This window comes from Protopterus annectens, chromosome 10.part0 (genome assembly GCF_019279795.1).
Source record: "Protopterus annectens isolate FY-2018-M chromosome 10.part0, PAN1.0, whole genome shotgun sequence".
In the NCBI taxonomy this organism is placed as follows: Eukaryota; Metazoa; Chordata; order Ceratodontiformes; family Protopteridae; genus Protopterus; species Protopterus annectens.
In genome coordinates this window covers 1369417462-1369444961 of record NC_056744.1, presented here as the reverse complement: position 1 = coordinate 1369444961, position 27500 = coordinate 1369417462, and the positions used below count along the sequence as shown (strand labels likewise).

At 41.2% G+C, this 27500-nt stretch overlaps 1 protein-coding gene across 1 annotated transcript in view; it reads right to left on the bottom strand.

Moving 5' to 3' along the window:
* Positions 1-27500, bottom strand: part of LOC122814279 (receptor-type tyrosine-protein phosphatase C-like) — a 2027173-nt gene that overhangs the window by 203977 nt on the left and 1795696 nt on the right. The window contains exon 26 of the mRNA XM_044086870.1: positions 19614-19722. Within this exon, the coding sequence (XP_043942805.1) occupies positions 19614-19722 (109 nt within the window). The remainder of the gene's footprint in view (positions 1-19613; positions 19723-27500) is intronic.

The following is a 27500-nucleotide window of genomic DNA, read 5'->3' as shown; positions in this document are numbered from 1 at the left end:
ACTATGCTTCTGCAGTTCTCAGATAGGTGTTCTGTGAGTAACACGAAAAACAACTGGTTCCACACACTGACCAGTCCACAGGTGGCCCTATAGATGGGGGTTTCCTCACAAACATAGCACTGTTATGACAATTATTAAAACATGCAGACTAGCCATTACCACACACAACCTGTTAAACTGACAGTAGCCTAAATGAAGCATAGCTATGCGTACATGCTGTAGTCATGTCTGGCACATCACCCTCCTGTCTTTAGGCTTTTTTCCACAGTGTATGTTGTTTGAGGTAAATCCAGATTTCATCTGTGATGCTGTTTGCCAAACATCAGATCTATGTTCCACTCACAGTGACTGTCATGGCAACACCAACATGATATTCCCAGATATTGTATTGTGTTTCCATGCAATTGGCTATGGGAATGTTACCACAGCTGTTCCTCATTCAATCAGCTAGAGGAGGACTGCAATTGGTGCATAGGCCATCAGCTGATAATGACCACATGCTGCTGCCTAAGCTAGCAGGTGTACATCTCCACATCCACCAGCAAGTGTGTGGGAGGGACAGACAAAGACAAAGTGTATCAGAGAAGAGATGGGAGAGTAAAACCTAAGCATGTTGGTGTCAAACACCTACCACTGCAATGATTCAAGCCCCTGACTGAGTATGCATTACTATTACATGTGCATGCAGTTATTGCATGTGCCACATAGCTGACATGTTGGTGAGCTGTCAAAACATCTATGTGTGGGTGAGTGACATCTGCAATGGTGATATAGTATAAATACATCAGGTGTAGCACACATGCCTGTCCACATGAACAGGTGTCAGTGTCAACACAGCCACACTCTAAGGGACTCACACATTGCCACACTTTGGCAGGTCGAATACAGTTCCACCTACTTGGTTTTACCAATACAGTAATGCACAGGTATCACATGCACCACATGGGTTATCCTGAGGTTCTATGGGAAAGGGCATGTGAACATGTCAGACATCAGTCAGCATGCTTCAGTACACCATTTGGAGTTCTACTGGGTGTGAATGTGGTTGGAAACATCATACTCTCCATAAAGACACAAGGTGCCAGTACTGACGTGCATGTGTGCATTGCTTCATGGATGTGTAGTGGTTGGCTGTGCCAGATGGCTGTACAAGGCTGGGTGAGGTATACCTTGGCATCAGGCACATGACAATGGTCTGCAGTGTGGTTCAGGGGTGTAGTGTCTGCAATGTCCCACACAGATGGGTACTGTATTAACCATCCAGTCACCTGGGTTACTATTGTGTGTGGCCAGTGCTGTGCAATGCTAGCCATGTCAGTGTTCGATAGTCCATGACATGGACATTTTCTGGGATGTGCACATGTCCCACATTAATATACAGTGACATGTGTAAGTGTACGTGGGTTTCCTGGCAAATATTGTGTACACAGATTGTTATCATCAGATGTGCCAATCCTGGCCTGTTGTGGCAGGACCTGCTAATGGACAGGAGGTTGACCCAGCACCTGCATTGATAGCATGATACAGGTATTCCCTGGTATCAGTGGCATCTGTCCATACAGGGCATGTGTGTAAGGCATTGTCTGTCCTTTGTGGATCACATTTGATGGCACCACATATGTTTCCAGGCCCAGTGGGGAACATAGTGAAGGGGCATCATCCACAATTATGTGCCTACTGCATTGATGGACAGGGTGCCATGCCCTCTGTAGATGACTGCAATCACACCATGCTTACTATCTGTCAACAATATACAGGGTACTAGCAACATAGCAGAAGTTTCCTAGGCAAGTGTGTTTGTGTATGAGACATGGGTTTAGAGTGTAGTCTGGGTAACATTAGGGTTGCTTACTTTGTTCACCAGGCCTTGTATTACATGTGGGGGTATGGCTTGCCACCCCAGTCTCTTGGCTAATTGACATCTGTAATCCTTGTGAGGTGAACATTGTGACATATAAATATGGCCACCATAAAGGAAAACAACAAAACCCGCCCCTAACAAGTCCAGTTGTTACACACTCACAGCCACCTCCACACAGGATATGACTGATGCACACAGACAATTGCCATGTCTCAGACTAGAGCTCCTACATAACTAGCTTACCACACTGCAACATTATGCAGTTATAGCACGTGTCACTCAGATTACTGGACTATTCCTTCCCCAAAGGTGTATTTCACAGTTACTGACATCAGCAGACTTGCAAAGTCAGGCACTGGAGGTTGCAGTGCCTGTGAATGGTCTCAAAAGCATTGCTCAATAAACTGATAAAGGAACACACACACACATCCACACTTGCCATGTCTGAAAATAGAACACCTAACTAGTTCATCACACTACAGCATTAAGCAGTTATAGCACGCGCCACTCAGATTACTAGTGATTCCCTCCAAAGGTGTATTTCACAGTTGATGACATCAGCAGACTTGCCAAATCAGGGCAATGGAGGTTGCAGTGCCTGTGAATGGTCTTAAAAGCATTGTTCACTACACTGATAATGGAACACACACCTCCACACTTGCCATGTCTGGAAATAGAACACCTATATAATTAGCTCATTGCATTACAGCATTACACAGTTATAGCATGCCCACTCAGATTACTGGATGATTCCTCCTCCAAAGGTGTATTTCACAGTTGATGACCAGCAGACTTGCCAAAGTTGGGCAATGGAGTTGCAGTGCCTGTGAATGGTCTCAAAAGTATTGCTGACTACACTGATAAAGGAACACACACACACGCACACACACATGTCCACACTTGCCATGGCTAGGAATACAACACCTACGTAACTAGTTGATCACACTACAACATTGCACAGTTATAACATGCACCACTCAAATTACTGAGCAATTCCTTCTCCAAAGGTGTATTTCATAGTTGATGACATCAGCAGACTTGCCAAAGTCAGGCAATGGAGGTTGCAATGCCTGTGAATGGTCTCAAAGTATTACTCACTACCCTGATAATGAAACACACAAACACCCACACTTACCATGTCTGGGAATAGAATACTTACCTAACTAGTTCATCACACTACAGCATTACGCAGTTATAACATGCACCACTCAGATTACGGGCATTCATTCCCCAAAGGTGTATTTCACAGTTGATGACATCAGCCGACTTGGCAAAGTCAGGCAATGGAGTTGCAATGCCTGTGAATGGTCTCAAAAGTATTACTCACTACCCTGATAATGAAACACACAAACACCCACACTTACCATGTTGGGAATAGAATACTTACCTAACTAGTTCATCACACTACAGCATTACGCAGTTATAACATGCACCACTCAGATTACCGCATTCATTCCCAAAGGTGTATTTCACAGTTGATGACATCAGTAGACTTGCCAAAGTCAGGCAATGGAGGTTGCAGTGCCAGTGAATGGTCTCAAAAGCATTGCTCACTACACTGATAATAGAACACACAAACACCCAAATCCACACTTGCCATATCTGGGAATAGAATACCTAGCTAACTTGTTCATCACACTACAGCATTACACAGTTATAGCACGCACCACAAAGATTACTGGGTCATTTTCTTCTCAAAGGTGTATTCCAATGTGAATGATATCACCAGCCTTGTCATAGTAGGGCTGTAAGGAGGCCAGTGTGTGTGTGTGTGTGTGTGCATGGGCCATAACCCATTCATCTACAGTTAGACAGCACCACAGTCAGGCACATGTAGGTTAAAATTTCACAGGTATCTGTACACAAATGCTAGATGACTACTGGCTTGTACAGTCATGTTGCACAGCTAGCACTCTGCATCAGACAGTCTGTAATGCTGAGAGATACCAGTGGTCACTTTCTATGGTGAGTGGTATTTACACATCCTTTGGTTGTAGCCATTTGGCTGTGTACTGGGTGGGACAGGCTTGATGATGGCAGGCTCTTTTCACTGTCACTGTCTTCCACACATCTCTGTATGTGTACTTTGGCATATTATTGTGTGTTGTCCTTGAATATATGTGTGTATTCCTATGCAATGTGTGCAAAAGCATGACTGGTGCATACTGAGGGGTTTATGCACTAACATCTGCACCTGTCTGGGATATGTATAGTCCACTGTTGTTGCCAGACATGGGCTTCTTTTGTTTAAGTGTGTGAGTATGCCCGATATGCCCTTCTGTATTGAATGTGTGGATCTATACTAGGTAGTTTATACTTCAGTGCATACCTTTGTGTTCTACACTTATGGGCAGCAATCTGTTTCTGCAGGATATCTGTTGGTCATTTGGCAATGTGGGGTCAGACTGTGCAAGGGATAGTGTACTGTAGATGATTGTGCCTGTGCTGCTTCTACTACATAGTACTGGTGTTAGCAGAGAAATTCAGACATGCGTACTGTCATACACTGTGAAGTTTTATATCTTCAAGTCCTGTCAGGTGGACAATTTTGCTCACAGTAATATACTGGGGAACACAGGGTGAATGCAGCTGTGTCCAGTATTGTGCTCAGACACCTACATATTCATGGAATGTTGTGGCATTCTGGGGCATGAGCTGCAGACACTTGCTGCTGAGTCTGTGTATCCAGTTCAGCATCTTGGTACCATGCTGGCAGAGGATCCCATACCTGTACATCCATTGACCTGACAGTATGGCCTTATCATGCTGTGGCAATACCTCACAGCTGTAGAGATTCTCACACAGGTTCATTTTTCCCCTTTTTTAAATTGCTAACCAACCCCCCCAAAAAAGCTTACGTAAAGTGCCTCCCGCTTACCCCTGATCTAATTTCTTTGAAAGAAAAGAAAAAGGGGTGATAGGAAAGTGGTGAAAAAGGGGCACAAAGAGGGAAAGACAGTAGGCTAAAGAGCTAGGGATGTGCAGGAAGGATATGGAGAAGGTCCATAGCTGCACATTTCTTCTACAGCAACAGCTGTGCATATACAATGAATTTGGAGGTATATGTGGACACTCCAACCCCTGAAGGTGGGGTGAGGACAACAATAATATGTTGTAATGCCAATTAAATCAGATTACGTGTCCAGTGGACATGTGCAAAATGGACAGCTATGTATGGGAACAGATTGCCCTTTTTTTTTTTTTAAGGTGAGAGTGGGATGTGGGGGAAGGAGAGTAGGGATGCTCAGGGAGGATAAGTTGGGTATGATGACAGACAACACAGCCACCCATGGTCAGTCTCCACTGCACCTTCATGGCCCCAAATGTGGCTGTGCTGGGGGCTTTGTCAGAGGTGCAGGCTCACCCTCTAATTGCACCATTTGGCCTTCTGGCAAAGCTGGTCTCGAAACTCCTTGCCAAGCTGACTATGCACCATGGCCCGGACATGATGATGGGTGACAGGTTCCTCTCCGTCCCCACTCCCAGGGGTGCAAGCCCCATCCCCTGCAACGATTCCACCCGAGGAGGAGGTCCCAGACTGGGTCCCGGACATGCTGTTGGCTGGTGCCATGGCTAGCTGAGGTGGGACAGGTGGGTCCACTGGGACTGGCAATCCCATACGACCTATGATGTTGCAGTTTTAAGACAGATAGGGCTTAGTAAAAGTAAACAACATCCAGGATTAGTTATAACAGCATGCATAGATATTCACATTAGTCCAAGACACCAGATTTCACACAGTTGCAGAGCGAGCAGAACACATGCATATATACTACATGACATCTGTACAAAGGGTAACTGACTTATGACTGCAGCTATGAAAACTGGCCAATATTGGCATGTCACAGTGATAACCTCAGACACTTACTGTCATACCACTGTTTTATATGACATATGTCCAATCAGGGATATGATGTCAGTAACTCTCATGGCTGTCACCACGTACTGACTGCAATTCTCACACTATGCTTCTGCAGTTCTCAGATAGGTGTTCTGTGAGTAACACGAAAAACAACTGGTTCCACACACTGACCAGTCCACAGGTGGCCCTATAGATGGGGGTTTCCTCACAAACATAGCACTGTTATGACAATTATTAAAACATGCAGACTAGCCATTACCACACACAACCTGTTAAACTGACAGTAGCCTAAATGAAGCATAGCTATGCGTACATGCTGTAGTCATGTCTGGCACATCACCCTCCTGTCTTTAGGCTTTTTTCCACAGTGTATGTTGTTTGAGGTAAATCCAGATTTCATCTGTGATGCTGTTTGCCAAACATCAGATCTATGTTCCACTCACAGTGACTGTCATGGCAACACCAACATGATATTCCCAGATATTGTATTGTGTTTCCATGCAATTGGCTATGGAACAGTTACCACAGCTGTTCCTCATTCAATCAGCTAGAGGAGGACTGCAATTGGTGCATAGGCCATCAGCTGATAATGACCACATGCTGCTGCCTAAGCTAGCAGGTGTACATCTCCACATCCACCAGCAAGTGTGTGGGAGGGACAGACAAAGACAAAGTGTATCAGAGAAGAGATGGGAGAGTAAAACCTAAGCATGTTGGTGTCAAACACCTACCACTGCAATGATTCAAGCCCCTGACTGAGTATGCATTACTATTACATGTGCATGCAGTTATTGCATGTGCCACATAGCTGACATGTTGGTGAGCTGTCAAAACATCTATGTGCTGGTGAGTGACATCTGCAATGGTGATATAGTATAAATACATCAGGTGTAGCACACATGCCTGTCCACATGAACAGGTGTCAGTGTCAACACAGCCACACTCTCTAAGGGACTCATACACATTGCCACACTTTGGCAGGTCACGAATACAGTTCCTACCTACTTGGTTTTCCACAATACAGTAATGCACAGGTATCACATGCACCACATGGGTTATCCTGAGGTTCTATGGGGAAAGGGCATGTGAACATGTCAGACATCAGTCAGCATGCTTCAGTACACCATTTGGAGTTCTACTGGGTGTGAATGTGGTTGGAAACATCATACTCTCCATAAAGACACAAGGTGCCAGTACTGACGTGCATGTGTGCATTGCTTCATGGATGTGTAGTGGTTGGCTGTGCCAGATGGCTGTACAAGGCTGGGTGAGGGGTATACCTTGGCATCAGGCACATGACAATGGTCTGCAGTGTGGTTCAGGGGTGTAGTGTCTGCAATGTCCCACACAGATGGGTACTGTATTAACCATCCAGTCACCTGGGTTACTATTGTGTGTGGCCAGTGCTGTGCAATGCTAGCCATGTCAGTGTTCGATAGTCCATGACATGGACATTTTCTGGGATGTGCACATGTCCCACATTAATATACAGTGACATGTGTAAGTGTACGTGGGTTTCCTGGCAAATATTGTGTACACAGATTGTTATCATCAGATGTGCCAATCCTGGCCTGTTGTGGCAGGACCTGCTAATGGACAGGAGGTTGACCCAGCACCTGCATTGATAGCATGATACAGGTATTCCCTGGTATCAGTGGCATCTGTCCATACAGGGCATGTGTGTAAGGCATTGTCTGTCCTTTGTGGATCACATTTGATGGCACCACATATGTTTCAGGCGTCCAGTGGGGAACATAGTGAAGGGGCATCATCCACAATTATGTGCCTACTGCATTGATGGACAGGGTGCCATGCCCTCTGTAGATGACTGCAATCACACCATGCTTACTATCTGTCAACAATATACAGGGTACTAGCAACATAGCAGAAGTTTCCTAGGCAAGTGTGTTTGTGTATGAGACATGGGTTTAGAGTGTAGTCTGGGTAACATTAGGGTTGCTTACTTTGTTCACCAGGCCTTGTATTACATGTGGGGGTATGGCTTGCCACCCCAGTCTCTTGGCTAATTGACATCTGTAATCCTTGTGAGGTGAACATTGTGACATATAAATATGGCCACCATAAAGGAAAACAACAAAACCCGCCCCTCAACAAGTCCAGTTGTTACACACTCACAGCCACCTCCACACAGGATATGACTGATGCACACAGACAATTGCCATGTCTCAGACTAGAGCTCCTACATAACTAGCTTACCACACTGCAACATTATGCAGTTATAGCACGTGTCACTCAGATTACTGGACTATTCCTTCCCCAAAGGTGTATTTCACAGTTACTGACATCAGCAGACTTGCCAAAGTCAGGCACTGGAGGTTGCAGTGCCTGTGAATGGTCTCAAAAGCATTGCTCAATAAACTGATAAAGGAACACACACACACATCCACACTTGCCATGTCTGAAAATAGAACACCTAACTAGTTCATCACACTACAGCATTAAGCAGTTATAGCACGCGCCACTCAGATTACTGGGTGATTCCCCCTCCAAAGGTGTATTTCACAGTTGATGACATCAGCAGACTTGCCAAAATCAGGCAATGGAGGTTGCAGTGCCTGTGAATGGTCTTAAAAGCATTGTTCACTACACTGATAATGGAACACACACACACCTCCACACTTGCCATGTCTGGAAATAGAACACCTATATAATTAGCTCATTGCATTACAGCATTACACAGTTATAGCATGCGTCACTCAGATTACTGGATGATTCCTCCTCCAAAGGTGTATTTCAGAATTGATGACATCAGCAGACTTGGCAAAGTCAGGCAGTGGAGGTTGCAGTACCTGTGAATGGTCTCAAAAGCATTGCTCACTACCCTGAGAAAGGAACACACACGCACACACACACACATCCACACTTGCCATGTCTAGGAATAGAACACCTACCTAACTAGTTCATCACACTACAGCATTACACAGTTATAACATGCACCACTCAAATTACTGAGCAATTCCTTCTCCAAAGGTGTATTTCATAGTTGATGACATCAGCAGACTTGCCAAAGTCAGGCAATGGAGGTTGCAATGCCTGTGAATGGTCTCAAAAGTATTACTCACTACCCTGATAATGAAACACACAAACACCCACACTTACCATGTCTGGGAATAGAATACTTACCTAACTAGTTCATCACACTACAGCATTACGCAGTTATAACATGCACCACTCAGATTACCGGGGCATTCATTCCCCAAAGGTGTATTTCACAGTTGATGACATCAGCCGACTTGGCAAAGTCAGGCAATGGAGGTTGCAATGCCTGTGAATGGTCTCAAAAGTATTACTCACTACCCTGATAATGAAACACACAAACACCCACACTTACCATGTCTGGGAATAGAATACTTACCTAACTAGTTCATCACACTACAGCATTACGCAGTTATAACATGCACCACTCAGATTACCGGGGCATTCATTCCCCAAAGGTGTATTTCACAGTTGATGACATCAGTAGACTTGCCAAAGTCAGGCAATGGAGGTTGCAGTGCCAGTGAATGGTCTCAAAAGCATTGCTCACTACACTGATAATAGAACACACAAACACCCAAATCCACACTTGCCATATCTGGGAATAGAATACCTACCTAACTTGTTCATCACACTACAGCATTACACAGTTATAGCACGCACCACAAAGATTACTGGGTCATTTTCTTCTCAAAGGTGTATTCCAATGTGAATGATATCACCAGCCTTGTCATAGTAGGGCTGTAAGGAGGCCAGTGTGTGTGTGTGTGTGTGTGTGCATGGGCCATAACCCATTCATCTACAGTTAGACGCACCACAGTCAGGCACATGTAGGTTAAAATTTCACAGGTATCTGTACACAAATGCTAGATGACTACTGGCTTGTACAGTCATGTTGCACAGCTAGCACTTGCATCAGACAGTCTGTAATGCTGAGAGATACCAGTGGTCACTTTCTATGGTGAGTGGTATTTACACATCCTTTGGTTGTAGCCATTTGGCTGTGTACTGGGTGGGACAGGCTTGATGATGGCAGGCTCTTTTTCACTGTCACTGTCTTCCACACATCTCTGTATGTGTACTTTTGGCATATTATTGTGTGTTGTCCTTGAATATATGTGTGTATTCCTATGCAATGTGTGTGCAAAGCATGACTGGTGCATACTGAGGGGTTTATGCACTAACATCTGCACCTGTCAGATATGTATAGTCCACTGTTGTTGGCAGACATGGGCTTCTTTTGCTTAAGTGCGCGAGAATGCCCAGTATGCCCTTCTGTATTGAATGTGTGGCTGCATTCTAGGTAGTTTGTACTCCAGTGCAGACCTTTGTGTTCTACACTTATGGGTAGCAAACTGTTTCTGCAGGATATCTGTTGATCATTTGGCAATATGGGGTCAAACTGTGCAAGGAATAGTGTGCACCATAGGTGATTGTGTCTGTGCTGCTTCTGCTACATGGTACTGGTGTTAGCGGAGATATTCAGATGTGTACTGTTATATACTGTGATGTTTTATGTCTTCAAGTCCTGTCAGGTGGACAATTTTGCTCACAGTGATATACTGGGGAACACAGGGTGAATGCAGCTGTGTCCAGTATTGTGGTCAGACACCTACGTATTCATGGAAGGTTATGGCATTCTGGGGGATGAACTGCAGACACTTGCTGCTGGGTCTGTGTATCTAGTTCAGCACCTTGGTACCATGCTGACAGAGGATCCCATACTTGTACATTCATTGACATGACAGTATGGCCTTATCTTGCTGTGGCAATACCTCACAGCTGTACAGATTCACACAGGTTACCCAGAGGCAGGGCTCATAAGTTAGGGGACTGCCTCTATTGTGGTGTATGGGCAGGTTTTTAGCCACCCATTATTGTGTTTGCAGCCAGGGATAGTATGTGACCTAGGCTTTGTTTGTCGAATCTTGCATATTCCATGCTGCCCATGCTCCCACCCCCACCCCTTGATTATTCTATCCTCATCTATACATTATGCATACATTTGCTGATACTTGCCCTATAGTTATCACCTCATCACAGCTGTGTTTTGGTGTTGGTCCACAGTTCATGCAGTGGGACATGTTGGACATGTTACTGTGGTTTGTCCACATGGCCTTGCATATGGCTTGTGTGGAGTGTGTTATGTTGTTATTTGGATGTCCATTACATAACATACATTGGAAGTATGGGGGATCACAGGCCTTGGCAGAGGCCTGCAGGCCATCTGATGTCGAGGCAGGCCAGCTGTAGCAGGCCATTGCATTCTGTCAGTTCTACAGTCCCAGACTGCCATACAGTATATTCCCCTGGGGTGACAGGGTAGGTGTGCTAGGTGTTCATGTCAATATTTTATATTGGTATTGGTCAGGTGGTGTGCATGGTGGCAGGGTGCTACTTACGGCTAGGGTCACACCAGCATGGGACACCTGCACTGCATGCTGCATTCTTTTGCTATTGCCATACACTTGTGGGGTCATATTGTACCCCTCCCAACAGCAGGGATACGACTAGAGAGGTACCTGTAGTTGGTGTTTGGGTGACCTGGGTGCATGTGTGCTATGGACACTACTTGCATCTGACTGACAGATATGCATGGGACATGCTAGTCATGCTGGTTTGTGCAGGGACATCAGCCATTGCCCAATACATCGGTCCTATCACCTTTGTGATCTGCAAGTGCTCAGCCAGATGACATCATCATTCCCTACTACAAGGCCAGATACTGAGATGCATACCTGTATGTACAGTTCCATGGGTGTGTCCATTTCACAGTTACACACTATATACTGTATGCCTGGGGTACCTTTCCCTGTGTACTGCTTGTATATCTGGCCCAACAGTCATGCCATGTCAATTTTTCCAATGGTGACACATACTACCACCATACATTTACAATTGCTTACTGCTAGTATGTGTTATACTGGGGGTAATTGTCTTTGGCACTGTGGTTGTTAGGACTTGGCCCTGTCATCGTCACTTGTGGGCAATGGCCACCAGGTCACAATTCAACATGCATACAAACTTACCACTCTCACACAATATGTAACACACACCAAACTAATACATGCATACCTGCTTATTGTACAAATGCTACAAATTAACCTGCTACCTTGGTCAGCTCACGTCATCTGTGCTCCACTGGTGTTATACCTACATATACATGTTACTACATGTCTATATCATATGGGGGAGGCTCATCTGACTGTTACTACATTTCTATATAGGATTGGGGGGGGCACACCTGACTGTTACTACATTTCTACATAGGATTGGGGAGGGCATACCTGACTGTTACTACATGTCTATATAGGATGGGGGGCATACCTGACTGTTACTACATTTCTACTTAGGATTGGGGGGCATACCTGACTGTTACAACGTTTCTACATAGGATTGGGGGGCATACCTGACTGTTACAACATGTCTACATAGGATGGGGGGGGCATACCTGACTGTTAACTGCATTTCTACATAGGATTGGGGGGAATACACCTGACTGTTTCTAAATTTCAACACAGGATTGGGGGGTACACCTGACACTTGTACACATTTGCTATGACTGTACTGGTATGTCAGGTACTCCATTTCATTCTGTATCGTAACCTATCATGCTGACTAGAGACATATCAGTGTACTACAGCTCTTTGGTCTGGTTGACCTACATATCAGTTTCTGACTTCCTACCCTTCTGAACTAACATCCCACTACCTGACCTGTTGCAGTCTGTCTGTGTAGGTCTGGGGTGGGATGTTCTCCATAGCCATCAATCAGATGCCTTAGCACTGCCTTAGTTTGTGTTTGTCTACAGCTGTCCTGCTGGCTGACACTGTTGTTGGGTATGTGAGCCTCCCTGACTGGCATGTGTGTGTCATATGGACATCCATTTGTCCCGGCACATTTCCTGCAGTGGGTTTTGGCACCTTGTTTAGTACTGGCTACTGTGGTGACACCAGTATTTCTGAATGTTTATCTAGAATCCCAGATTGGTCAGAATAGTTAAAGCTGAAGTGGGGGACTCTTGACATCTGGGAGAAGACTCTGCAAAGATAAGTAAGTTATCTAAATAAGGAAGCAAATGATTATCATTCAGCCTGGTAAAGGTTAAGGCTGCAGCAAACCAGAAGAACCTGAGAAAAAAATTTGTCTGGTTTGAAGGGAGGGAAGGAAGTCCCCAGAAAGGAGGTACTTGTATCCATTGGCATCTTTATCCCTCCTAAACCACCTTTAACACCCATGGATGGATCTGTCAGAGTCTGCTGTCCAATGAGAGTTAAAAGAATCAGTTGTTGGGACAGGTTTAAAGAGATTAAGGCAGGAGGGAAGGTAAAGTGGAAGAAAGAAGGTATGCTAGCATAGCCAATCTGAAGTTGAATCCTGTCTATTTGTTTTTTGCTATTCACTTGATGAGCTGATGGGGCAGGTGATGGTTCATGGTACCAGCACAGAGCATTGAGTGAGTCAGCTATGCTTCTACTATGTCCTGATAAAATAGCAAAAGCAGATGTCCAGGACACAGCATCTGTGTAGTCATACTTACCTATAAGGCATGTTTATATACTCAAGATGTGTCAAAAAAGAAAAGATTGAGATAGACACTCTGTTCATGGTAAAGAGTGGTAATCAGATTCCTTAAAATGTCTTTCCAAAAAGGATAAATTCCCACACATTCTGTATGCCACTGTGGAAGAATAAGAAAAAAATCCTTATAGCCAATCTGTCCCAAAACATTCCCTTCCCTACTAAGTCCACAGGAGAAGTCCTGGATGATATCAGTAGCCTATCTGCTTATATGGATAGTGTCAAGCAGTCATTCTGACTTTTTAGACTGTCTTTGGTTCTAGGAGGATTCCCTTTTGAAAAAGGGTCCTGAGTCAGAAAGTTTTTATTGAACTTAGAAGAGAAGGGTTGGAAAGATTGGATCACCTGCTGAATCAATTTCCCTCTTTCATCATTTCAAGGCCCTCAGCAGCTGAAGAGCCAAAAAGAACTTCCTTGTCTAGGAATGAATCTAAAATGTCTGCTTTAATGACTTCTGGTATGTTTTGAGAACATAAACAAGCAAATCTTCTCAGAAGCAGCTTACTATCAGCAGATGCGAACAGCATCATCAGAACCATAGTAACACTTTAAGAAGTGTTTGGTTGCATGAGAAACAATTAACCAATTCAACATGCTTTTAACTGCTGAAGAGGGAAGGTTGACAGTTAACTTTCTCATGCTATCAAAGTTAAAGTAACAAAAGAATATGCTTTGTTTCCAAATCTATCAGAAGCCTTCCCATCTTTGTCAGATGGAAGGTAGTTAGCATTTACAATCTGTTTAGCAGCAGAAGTTTTAAATAAGGAAATCATTGCAGAGTCTGAGTCTGCTTTATGATCAGCAAATATATATTTATGAGTCTAAGGTACTTTGCATAACCTGTCCAACATTTTAAGAGCAGGAAGTTGACAGTCAGGTGTGTTGAAAGCTGTCAAGAAAACATTCTCTAAAGCTGATAAAATGATGGACAGCTGCAGGCTGTGGCATATTATGTTGCAACAAATCATAATACTTTTGCTGGAAAATAAGGATTTCATTCTCTTCCCACTGAAATAAATATTTCTTTTGGTTAAGGAAAACTTTCCTCAGAATCAGAATTTTCAGCTTGAGAAGAAATTACTGAAGTAAAACACTTTCCCTCCATGCCCTGTTCTTGTGACTGATAATCAGTGTCAGAATGTGAGGGAAATATTTTCTTTCTCTAGTTGTAGTCAGTGAAGAAGCAACAAATCTTCCCTAACCATAGTTAAAGAAACAGGAGAAGAAACATTCTTAAAATTTTGTTTTCTTTTCCTAGGAGACTTCCTGAAAGCAGACTAACCCAATGCAGGGGCACTATCCGGGGAATCAGAGACCCCAGATCAGCTATGCAGCAAACCTTCACTAGTTCCTTCCCCTGAGACCAACACAAGTTGTTCTCCCTTGACTAGAAAAGACAACTCCTACAGAGAGAGATGATGTGCCTAACTCACAGTCCTTAAGGTTTTTTTGAGGAGCTTCAACATAGACTCTGGGAGACAGCAATGAGCAGTCTAAGGAACCAAGTCTGGCAACATCAGTGGCTGAGCCAGTGACGGAGCTAGCCTGACACCTGATGACTTCTTAAAAGCTTTCTTTTCTTGCTGAACAGAAAATGAAGAATTGAGAAGACTGCTAAATGTCCCATTGCTTAGCTGAAAAAAGTAAGAAAAAACACTGAAAGATGGATAGTGTAGTCTATATGAAGTGGTGATAACAAAAAGACAGGTGCAGCTGTGGAGGATGGGATGAGCATAAAAGATCTGGAAAGGAAGAACAGAGTAATATTAAAGACAACAAAAGAACAGAGTGGTACCAAAGACAAAAAGAACAAATTGGTACCAAAGGCAACAAAAGAACAGAGTGGTACCAAAGGCAACAAAAAACAGTGTGGTACCAAAGGCAACAAAGAACAGAGTGACACTAAAGGCAACAAAGTACAGAGTGGTACCAAAGACAACAAAAGAACAAAGTGGTACTAAAGGCAACAGAAAAAGGTGTTACCAAAGGCAACAAAAGAACAGATTGGTACCAAAGCAACAAAGAACAGAATGGTACCAAAGGCAACAAAGAACAGAGTAGCACCAAAGGCAACAAAGAATAAAATGGTACAAAATGCAACAAGGAATACAGTGTTACCAAAGGCAACAAACAACAACAAATAAAGGATCTAGATGTGCTGATAGCATTAATCACAGTAGGAGTGGATCACCAAGAGCAGCTTGAGAGGGTAGTGGCAGCAGTAAATAGAATGTTAGGGAGTATCCAGCTTTATCGTCTAGGTTTAACATTACACAAGTTTTAGATTTTTATATGTATAATCATTTTCTGCTGTACTACTACCATGTTCATTAGTACTTGTTCAAATCTGCTTTCAAATAGTTTCTGATGCATTGCATGTAGTACTGTTGACTGCTTGTACTTGGCCTGTCTATGCATACTGATTACATTGGGGGGCTTTTCCCTTAGGGTCACCTCTGAAACTGAACTAGGCCCTAGACCAGTAGGGATAACCTAGTAAACAAACTGCTACCTCATGAACCTTCGTAAGTATGGCAGATGCACAGGCCCAAAAAAGTCAAACCTCACTTCAAAAAACATGGCCAGAATGCTGAAGTGTGGATATTAAAGCAAACTTTAAATTTTTAACCCACCATAAGGGTAAAGTAACACACATTACCCCACAGATAATAAGGCACATTTGTTCTACTCAAGATTATTTTATGAACTATAGGGAGGATCTTATTTGGAGATTTCAAACCAGGGGTTATAAATATGGAATATTATTTCTGCCAGCAACTGGGTTTCCATACAAGAGAGACATGAACTGTTAAGATATAAAGAAAAACAACATAAGAAATCATCAGATATCTGTCTGGTCACCACATTTGGTCGTAATACCAATCTTCTTATTGATACTGTAAACAAACATTGGAACATTCTAATGGCGGATCACAGACTGTTGGATATAATCCATCCCAAATGTTTGTTCTCCTTTTGCAGGGGACAAACATTAGGCTCTCATTTTAGTCACTATAAATGATGGACTGAGCCCACTTAGCCTAAATAACAATTAATTATTATTGGGGAACCATTGCATGGGTGTGTGTCTTGTGGACACTGCACACATTGCTCCATGGTTGTTAACTCTAAACTATTTTCTAGCAAAAATACCGCCATAGTATACAATATAACATTTCTGGCCAACTGCAGCACACTGGATTATTTACTTGGCAACATGTTCTTGCTCAGCATCTTATACTGGCCAGACATCTCGTCCATTGCGTTTACATATTAGTGAACATCTTAGTGACATTAGGAGCAAGAGAGCCTCTAATGCTTTATGTAAGCATTCATTGAAACATAATTCAGCATGTTTTAGATTGATCATTATTGATAAAATACAAGGGGATAGGATGAATAAAACTGGGTGGCATACTATTTTGAATTGTAAAGAGAGGAAGTGGATTATTAAAATGAGAGGGTTATTTTTCCCTGGATTACATGAGTCATTATAACCAATTAAACTATCAATGTTGTCATGTGGTTCACCAGGAGATAGATATATATATATATATATATATATAAATTATTGTGTAGTTGTATGTATTTGTTACTTACACTGAGGAAGGCTTTACAAGCTGAAATCAGCCTGAACTTATTCACCAAAAAACTCTACACTGCTAGATCTCCGATACCAAATACCACTGGTTCCAAGTTACATTAAACACGATAGGGTCCTTCTTTCAAGGCAAACTCGTTTATTTACTTCAAACTTGGACAAGTAACATCTCTTCTCATAATCTTTCCTGAGTGAGACATCAAGATAGTCTATTGTGTCTCTGTCATATTTGAATGTGAACTGTAAAAAATCTGTAGTGTTGTTAAAACTTGATAGACAACACTCCATTTCATTTTCAGTTCCTTTAAAGAGAATGAAGATGTCATCCAAAAACCGTGTATAAAATATCAAATTATTTTTAAGTTCACTGTTGTTCAACACAAATGACCTCTCCCAGTGGGCCATAACTAAATTTGCTATGGCCCCCCCACATGGTGAGCCCATCGCTACACCTATTTTTTGATGGTAGATGGTGTTGATGAACATTATGTAGTTATAGGACAACACTGTGTCAATAAGTTCCTCGACCAATGAAATTTCACTTCTTGGTGCATTTAGGACACGCAACATATTAGCAACCCATTCTATTGTTATCTGGTGTGGGATGCAAGAATACAGGTCTTTCACGTCTACTGTCACGAAGAAAGATTGTGGAAAGAATTTTAAATCGTTGATAGATTTCAAAAAAGACCATGAGTCTTTAGAAATCTGCTTCTCCTCTATTATGTATTTTTTTTAAATATTGTCCAAAAGTTTTGCACAAGTGTACGTAGAACTCTTTCTCCCATCCACCAAAGGTCTCATTGGTGGATCCTCAAGACCTTTATGGATTTTCGGTATCCCAAATAGATAGGGTGTTCTAGGGAATGACTGTTGTAAATATAGATAAGTGTCTCTGTCAATTCTTGCTTCAATATATATTTCTTCTATAAAGGCTTGAATTTTTCTATAAGCACCATACAATTCATTGGTCAATGCTTTTATATATGTCTCACTAGCAAGAATAGAAAGCATTTTACAATTATATTCTTCTTGTGACATAATTACCAAGCCCCCACCCTTATCGGGTTTCATGATTCTTATGGGGGCTTGACACAAAAATTCTAGATGCTGTTTTTCTTCTTTACTAATGTTATAATTGTGTTTTCTTTTGTAAATGTTTGTTTTCACCAAATCCCTTAAGTCCAATTCTGTTGCGTTCTCGAAGAGGGCTACTAAGGGATGTAGAAGGGGATTGTAAACACTACTCACATACAATTCAGAGTTTTCCTGTGCATTAAGATTATGAGAAGAGATGTTATTTGTCCAAGTTTGAAGTAAATAAACGAGTTTGCCTTGGAAGAAGGACATTATCGTATTTAATGTAACTTGGAACCAGTGGCATTTGGTATCGGAGATCTAGCGGTGTAGAGTTTTTTGGTGGAGAAGTTGAAATATTTTCTTGAGTTCAGCCTGAACTTATTATTTGTGGGGTAATGTGTGTTATTTTACCTTTATGGTGGATTAAAAATTAAAAGTTTGCTTTAATATCCACATTTCAGCATGCTGGCCATGTTTTTTTAAGTGAGTTATAACCTAGTAAACAAAACATAAATAACTAAAATAAATGCATAGAAATCAGAAATGACAGAGGAGTATATTGGAGTAGTTGAACAGGATCATTTATGAGTGATGTGAAAGGGTGACCATGAGCAGGATCAAAAGAGATGCAGTAGGAACAGGAGGGGGAGGCACATTCACCAGACTATAGGGGACCACCTACTCCTCTAATCTGCGGCTGTGGACCCGTGTGATGCAGTACTTGGAAGAGTGGTATAGAAGGATTTTTTTTCAGAGTAATTTGATAGAACATGGGACAGGTGAAGGTGAGGGGAGCTGAGACAGACGTTCACGTGTTCATAAGTTTGTAGATAAGTACTAGTCTTGTTGCCCTTGGGGGCCATTTTAAGCCTCAAAGGTGAGAATCAAACCCTATACCCTATGACTGTGAGGTAAGCACCTTAGCCATTGTGCTAATCCCTTCCCACTTTGGTAGATGTTCAATGCACCAAATGGCCAAACTAGACAAGTGCGCTATCACTTTCTGTCATCATGTTATATAATGTAATGTAATCTTGCTTAAAGTCATGCAAGTCTAGCATAAGTTGTTTGTATGTGGTATCAGGAAATATTGAATCCAATCCCACATCTGCGCTATATGTATGGCATCATTTAAGTCAGACTTAAACAGACTGAATTAAGATCACACAGGGAGAAACACAATCATAAAACTAATCATGAAAAGACTGGCAGCAGCAAGACTTCCTTCTTCTTCATGTAATTATGTGACTTCACAGGGTTAGCTTGGTTTTTAAATGGTGTGATGCAGTTTCTATATGAAGCCAGCTGGCCCTATGCTGGCTAGTATATACAGAATCACTTCAGTTATGCAGCCTTCCATGTTTCATTTTTGGAAAAAATATATAGTTTATTTATACAGATTACAGTCAATTTAAACATAATGAACTCTATGGGGTATTTTATGTACCCAGTGTTTGCACATAGAATACATATTCAAAAGCATGTTTATTGTTTTAGGGCAGTCTGTAGTATCACAAAAGATGTAACAAAATTTACTGGTCTTTTGTTAGTAACAGAAGAATTGAAATAAAATAATTATTTACTTTACATAATGCTTTTCATTATATGCATCCTGTTATACCAAAACTTACCCTGATGCCTTTCTCTGTAGTAAGTAAATTTTATACAGCACAATTAGTAAGGCTATTGATGTCACAATAATAAGGAATGCCAGAAATCCAATTAAGGCTTTATCATTATCTAGAAAGACACAAACATAAAACTTCTGATTAGAAATACTGTGGCAAGGCTAAACAGTTCAGTAAACCCCAGAAGCAAAATTTATTTCTTAGTGCTTTGATAATGAATCCTATCATGCAGTTTGGCAATTTAACTGCATTTCATAAAATGGTTAATGTTAATAATTTATAAAAAACAACCAGAACTGGTTACTTCAGCAACTGATGAACAAACCAATGGTAACCAAAAAAGCCAGAATCGGGGGTTCACTATGAAAACAAATTTATTAAAACAATAAAGCGACACAATTGATTAAAAGCCTCCGTCCATATAAAACACAGAACTTCATTAGAATAAACATATGCAAGCCCCCAATCACATACATATACTTAAAACTCCACCTCTATAATTATTCAATTAAACTAATTGACAGTGGGTTAAAGTGCAAGCCAGCCTTATTAAAAATACAACCTCTATTGTTTTATATATATAATAAAACATTGTGAAACAAAAAAATCATAAAGAATCATAAAAAATAATCAAACAATATATTACCTCCCCAATAAAAACTTAAAACTTAATGGTCTGTCATTTAAAACTCGTTGGATGGAGATATATTCATTTAATCCAGGGTAAAAGGTGGCTTGCAGTTTTAACTGCCATTTAAGTTCTTTATTTTCTAAGGATACCTTTCTATCACTCCCTCTAGGGTGGATGGAATCCATCTACAATACCAAAATATTAAATTTCGTAAACCCTGGGCAAAAGAAGGAATGTTTAAACAATGCATTACTTTCCTTTTTCTTTTTTATATCATATAAGTGCTCATATATACATTTACACAGATCCCTTTCTGTTTTTCCAATATAATAACATGAATAGCCTACACAAATTGCCATATAAATTATCCACATACTGGAGCAATTCCTTTTCATAAACCTCACCCTAGAATGTGCCCCATTATTTAAAATAATAAACTCTTTTTCATAAATATAAGAACATTGCTGGCATCTTCCACATTTTGTTGTATGCTGATGCCAATCCCTTGCATTTATATTCCTAAAATTTCCTTTGTCCAAAAGATCTTTAAAATTCTTCCCTGTTTTATACATGAAAACTGGTTTATTCCCTAGAAGACGAAAAATTGTGCGGTTGGTTTTACAAATGCTCCAGCTGTTTTTAATAATTTCCCTAACTCTAGTTGCCTGTTCATTATATTGTAAAACCACGTTTCTCTCGAAATTTTTATTCTTAGTTTCCTCCATATTTATTCTATCCAACTCTTTCTTTGTCAACCCAACACCTAAAAGTGGTTTATAGTTTTCCCCCATTCAGACTGAGCATACTGTTTAATTGCATATACCAGGGAAGGGGGTTACTTCCTATCCAGGAACATCTTAGCCACCTTTTCCAATTCAAATTATAAATTCACTCTATGGTATATGATATACCTGATATACTGACTCTTCAAAATGTTTTTTTTTACAGCTTAAAGGATGGAAGCTGGTAAAATCCAAATATTAATTGCTAAAGGTGGCCTTCCTATAGATTTTAGACTTAAAACCATTGGTAGTATGTTCAATATAGGTGCCCAAATAGTTAATCCCATTTTGTTAAAACTGTAAGTATACTCTAAGAATTCAGAAGATCCATTAAGAAAGTCAACAAATTTATGAATATCTTCCTCTGTTCCTCTCCACAGGATAAAAATATCATCCAAAAATCTAAAATAAAGGACAACATTTTGAAAAAAAAATTGGACTTAAAAACCACACTATTTTCCCGTTGTAATAAAACCAAATTTGTATAAATGGGAGCACAAGAGGCACCCATGGCCATCCCCTCTTCTTTGTTTAAAGAATTCCCCCTCAAAAATATAAAATTCTTATCCAACACTAAGGCATTCCTCTCCCCAATAAACCCTACTCTGTCATGGGGTAGTCTTGAATATTGATACAAACTTTCCTGGAAAAACTCAATCCCTTTTTCTCTAGGAACAGCTGTAAAAAGGTCCTTAATATCCATAGTTAAAAAATGAAATCCTTGGACCAAATATCCTGTTTTAGTCTCTCTAGAAAATCCCAAGAATCTAGTAAAAGATGTGGAATTTAACTATAAACTCTTTTAAGCCAACAGTCAATGCAAACAGAAAATGTATAAGTCTTAGAGCCTCTAGTGGCTACTATTGGTTGAAAATGGGGCTCTTCTCTATTATGCACCTTGGGAATTCCAAAAATAAAAAAATAAATAAAATAAAAAAATAGAAATTGCAGAATTCTCAACTCTCAAAGTCATGTATGTATCCTGAGAAATGTTTTGTTCAACCAAATATTCTTCAAGTTGGGAATCAATTCTCTGATATACTATATTAATCTCATTTCCTGAAACTGGTAAATATGTATCTGTGTCATGAAGTAGTTTAAGCATAGCACCTGAGTAATCTAAAGCATTAAAAAGGACTGTGCCTCCTCCTTTATCGGGTATGTTATCTTGTCTTAATTGAAATAATAATTCCCTTTTCACACTACTTAGATTAAGATATTTTTTATGCTATTGTTGTTAAGTGCATAAATCTCTTCAGTGACTGTTCTTTCAAATATTTGCAAAGTGGGGTTAAGCTGTGGGTTAAAAACACTTCTTTTCTTAAATTTTGTTTTGTTTGTTCTTGGTTCATTCTATGTTTATCCTCAAAAAAACTACTAAATTCAACTTTCTTTAAAAAAAGTTTTAATTCAATGAACGTATCAACTACATCAAAATTAGTGGAGGGAATAAATTTAAAACATTTTTGAAATAAAGTAAAATGCTCCTTTTCACCTCCATACCCATATAATTAAAAAGGTGATACCCTTGACAAGAAAAAACTATACCATCTGTTGTAACAACATCACAAACAGCTGACCCTTCAATATTTACTTGGGATTATATCTTTCTACCCCTCTCCCCATTGTTCCCAAAAATTTCTGATTCCCCCTGTTCCTTCCTGGGAGACTCATTACTGGGGAAAAAGACTGAAAATTCTCCCTTATATTTCCCCTCAGTATTTTTCTTACTTCTGAAACCATTACACTTATTTTTAGAACTCATAAAAATTATTTGTTTCTTAATATTACATGCCTGTTCCCTGGTATATTGTTCCAAACCCGTGACCGTGACCTTGAGTAGCATCTTACCCTCCCCAAGAATGATGCCACAATATGAAGACAAGATGATCAATTTCAACAATTGGTTTAAGTATTGGTGTCATTCAAAGAGGATCCAATGCCTGTCAGCCTGGGATGACATGCTCGACAAGCCACGATGCTTTGCTAGAGACGGCTTGCACCTGTCACCCCTGGGCTTTCAGATATTGGCAAAGGCTCTTTCTACCCCCATAGTGCCTTTTTTAGGCAAGGCTAAAAAGACAAACCCACCTCCATAGGTATCACAAGGAATAAGAAACTAAGAGTAATGCTCTCCTTAGCATGGAGAACATTGATATCTGTACAGTAACAGAAACCTGGTTCAAGGCTCCCGAGAGCACCCCAGCACTACCAGGTTATACCTCATACCATGCTTTTCGGCCCCAAAACTTGGACCGAACCACAAAAGGAGGGGGAGTATCAATATTCGTCAAAGATACCCACACCTCCAGGTTGGTGGCACAGCATGAAGCATCAGAGACTATCCATGTGCAACTAACAGTAGGTAAAACTGCCTTCCAGTTTATAGCTTGCTACAGACCACCCTCCCAAACCCAGGAACCCTACTCGGCCTTCCTGAGAACACTGGAAAATATGAAGGTCTCTCCAAACAACATTATATTGGGCGACTTCAGCTACCCAAACATCAAATGCTATGGAACAACTTGTTACCACTCCCACAAGAGGGGAAAACATTCTGGACCTGATCATCAACAACAAGGGGACTCTATGCTCCAGACCAGAAGTATATCCCTCACTGGTAAGACCAGACCATAAACTAATCTCACTGGATATTCACATCCCGACCCCAATCCTGCCCAGAAAACCACAGTGAAAAACTTCTCTAAAGTAAATTTCACACTCCTCAAAACCAAGGTGGAATCCTTCAAAGCCCCCGGGCCTGTGGAAAATATGGCCCAGACCGCAGAATCCTTTATAAACACATTCTATGAACACCTTCAGGAATGCATGGATCATGCAATCCAAATAAAACCAAGACCCAATCCTCCAAAGGCAGACGTCCTGTCTGGTGGACCCCAGCCATAAACAAACCATACAATAGAAGGAGGAAGCTACTACATGATAGAGCAAAATCCCAAAAAGGGAAGGCATCTTTGATCAGTATTAGCAAAAAACTACGGGCACTCATAAAATCGTCTAAGGCCAGCTTCGAGAGAAAAATTGCACAGGACACTAAGGATAATCACAAGGCTTTCTTTAGTTATGTTAGGAACCTGGGTGGGAATTCCCGGATATGCTCAGAATTAGTCCAAAATGACAAAAAATACACCGAACCCACAGACATTGCCAACATCCTAGCTGACAGGTTCAGTGCAAACTCCCCTCCCACCAAAGGGCAAATATCTATCCCAGCAGAGTGCTGCCCCCCTGACATCTCAGATGCTCAGGTAAGAGCTGCTCTCTCCAAAGCAAAAACCACAGCATCAATGGGACCAGATGGTGTCCTGGGCTGCATCCTACATGAACTCCAAGAAGAGCTAAACCCAAACATAAAACTACTGTTCAATCTCAGCCTTACTACAGGATATGTACCCAAAGATTGTGGCGTACATCAACAGTGGTCCCTCTCCACAAAGGTGGTGCCTCAACGGATCCTGGAAACAATCGCCCCATAAGCCTGACTAGCTTGGTCTGCAAAGCTATGGAAAGGATCATCATGGACCTCATAAATAAAGATATTGGGGACCTACAGACACTGGATCCTACCCAGTTCGGCTTTGTGAAGGGCAGATCCTGCCTCTTAAACCTGGTTGATTTCTTTGAAACAGTCACCAAGGCCATTGATGAGGGGAAGGTGGTCCACACAGCCTACCTGCTCCTCGCAAAAGCCTTTGATACAATGCCCCACTCGGGCATTATAGATAAGCTCACCAGCTTAAATATAAACCCCTATGTCACTAGATGGGTTGCAAACTGGCTCAAGGATAGAACCCACATGGTTAGAATTGCTGGAGCCATGTCAGACTCCAAACCAGTTACAAGTGGAGTCACACTAGGCTCGGTCCTGGGACCTCTCTTGTTCGGTATATATTTCTCGGAGGTACAGACCAACATGGAAGGACTGTGGCTGACCAAGTTCCAGATGACTGCAAACTGGGCACCATAATCGACTCCCCAGCTGACACAAGCATCCTCCAAAAGGGCCTCATAGTAACAGACAACTGGTGCCAGAGCCATGGCCTCAAGCCAAATGCCAAAAATTGTATAGTCATCCCCTTTGGCAAAAACAAAGTGCCCACAAATTACCACATAGGTGGTAATTCATTAAGTACAGAAGAAGTAATTAGGGACCTGGGGACCCAAGTTGATAGCAATCTCTAATTTGACAACCACGTGGCCAAAGTGGTTAGAAAAACATTTTATATAGCCCACCTAATCATGAAGGGATTCACATCTAGATCAGGGGAGGTCATCGTGCCTCTTTAATCATCCCTCATCAGGCCCATAATTGAGTACAATGCCCCTTTTGGGATGTACCTTACCAGACACCTGCAGCAACTGGAAAGACCCCAAAGGTACCTCACCAAGAGGATCAAAGGGCTCAAACAGATGCCATATGCTGCCCGGTTAAAGAAACTCCAGCTCTGCTCAGTGGCATACCACCTGCTCAGAGGCGATCTGTGCCTGACGTATAAAGCCATGTCCAACCCGGAATTAATGGACATGCTGCACCTCAGAAAATCCAAATCCCATCGAGCTACATACTCGAGAGACTTGAACTTCAGCACTGAAATAAATAGGACATGCTGGAGGGACAGATTAATAACCCAGAGGTTCCCTTCACTCTGGAATAAAATCCCAGTCCAGGTTAGGCAGAGTCCCTCATTGACTCTCTTCAAAAGGAATCTTGATGAGTGGATGGGTGATCGCAGGTTTACCCCGGGTATCACTTCTGTGTCACTGTTAGACAGAGGCACAGTATACTAACCTCGAAAAAGGGCATAGCAAAATTAATTTAAAATGGGTGGCGAAAGCCAAACACACTCTGGCTAGGCTTATAAATGCCCTAGGGCAGATAGCCTAGTATGAACCTATGAACCTATGAACAATTATTAGTTATTAAGCAAAGGGTAAAATCACAATTAAAATACAATACATTGCTCAATTAATTCTTGTTTGCAAGGATCAGTAACATTTGCATATCTACTGTTCATAGGTTCATAGGTAGGTACTAGGCTATTGACCCTGGGGCCTATACAAGCCTGGCTTGTGCCACCCAAGAAAATTATTTTCTTGTGCCACTGTCGAGCAGAGCCACAGAGGTGATCCCCGGGGTGGATTTCTTATTTCCCATCCAATCATCAAGATTTTTCTTGAAGAGTGCTAATGAGCTTTGTTTGATATAGATAGGTAGTTTATTCCAGAGTATGGGAAGTCTCTGGGACAGGAATCTATCCCTCCGGCACATTCTGTTTATTGTGGTGACAAGGTTTAGGTCCCTAGAGCGTGTAGCTCGGAGGGATTGGGATTTCTTTAAGTGGAACATGTCGATGTTGATATTAAATAGCAAATAGCAAAGGGCATAATTATTCAACATGGCATTCATCTTTTATTGTGTAAGGAAAAGCACCACAAGTAGTATCTTTGTCCGAATTCTTTATACAAAATATAGAGAAACAAAATATTCATTGCACTTTCTTTTGTAAAAGTTCACACTGTCTTAAAAGTGTTCTCATTGATTTGTAAAATTGCTTATCATCATATTACTTTCATAATTTCAAAGTTGCATGTAAATCTTTCTTCAGTAAAATATCTAAATAAATACCAGGGTCAAACTACATCAATACTGTTGACAACATTTAGAATAAATAGTGGTACCTACTGTAAACAAGATGTTTGACAAAAGGGGTTGGATCGCATTAAAAATACAGTGCATATTGTATGATAAATGTGGGTACTCTTCATAACACATCAATAAAGATCTCATACTTCACAAGAGAGGAAGACTTGTTCAGCAAATGTATCCAGCTGTTGTTGTTATAACCACCCTAGAGTTGCTCCTCCATCATATGATTGCATCCTCTACTTCAGCAGTCTTTGCCCTTATAAATGTCTCCAGTGACCTGTTGTAGGCTGCGCCCACTGGGATCTACTTCAATTGATTTATATGGTTTCCAGATCTTTTCTGAGGCAAACTCCAGTCTTGTCAACATCTCCCCTCTTGCAGTTCAGCAGTTCCATTTTTTTATTGACTAAACTCTGTAAATAAACAGATACATGACCACCTCCTCACTAAAACTATGCCTTTCTCACTCTGAATTCACTAACACCTTCATATCTTAGTAGGTAGTAATGGCCTAACATTAAAAAAAACTCTCACTTCTAATGATATATGCTCTTCTTCCTCTTCTTCTTCCTCTTCAGTGGACACTTAATTCTATTTATTTTCCTCTCTCATGTCCTTCCACAGCATTCTCATCTTTCTAATAATAACCAACTATCTCTGAAATTCCTTAATTTTCTATCCTACCCACTACTGTTTCTCATATCATTCTATTCCTCTGTCTTTTTTGGCTGCAGAATTAGTCTATTATATCTTACCTCCATATATTATTAGAAATATAGTCAATATTTGGAATACCCATGTATTAGTTT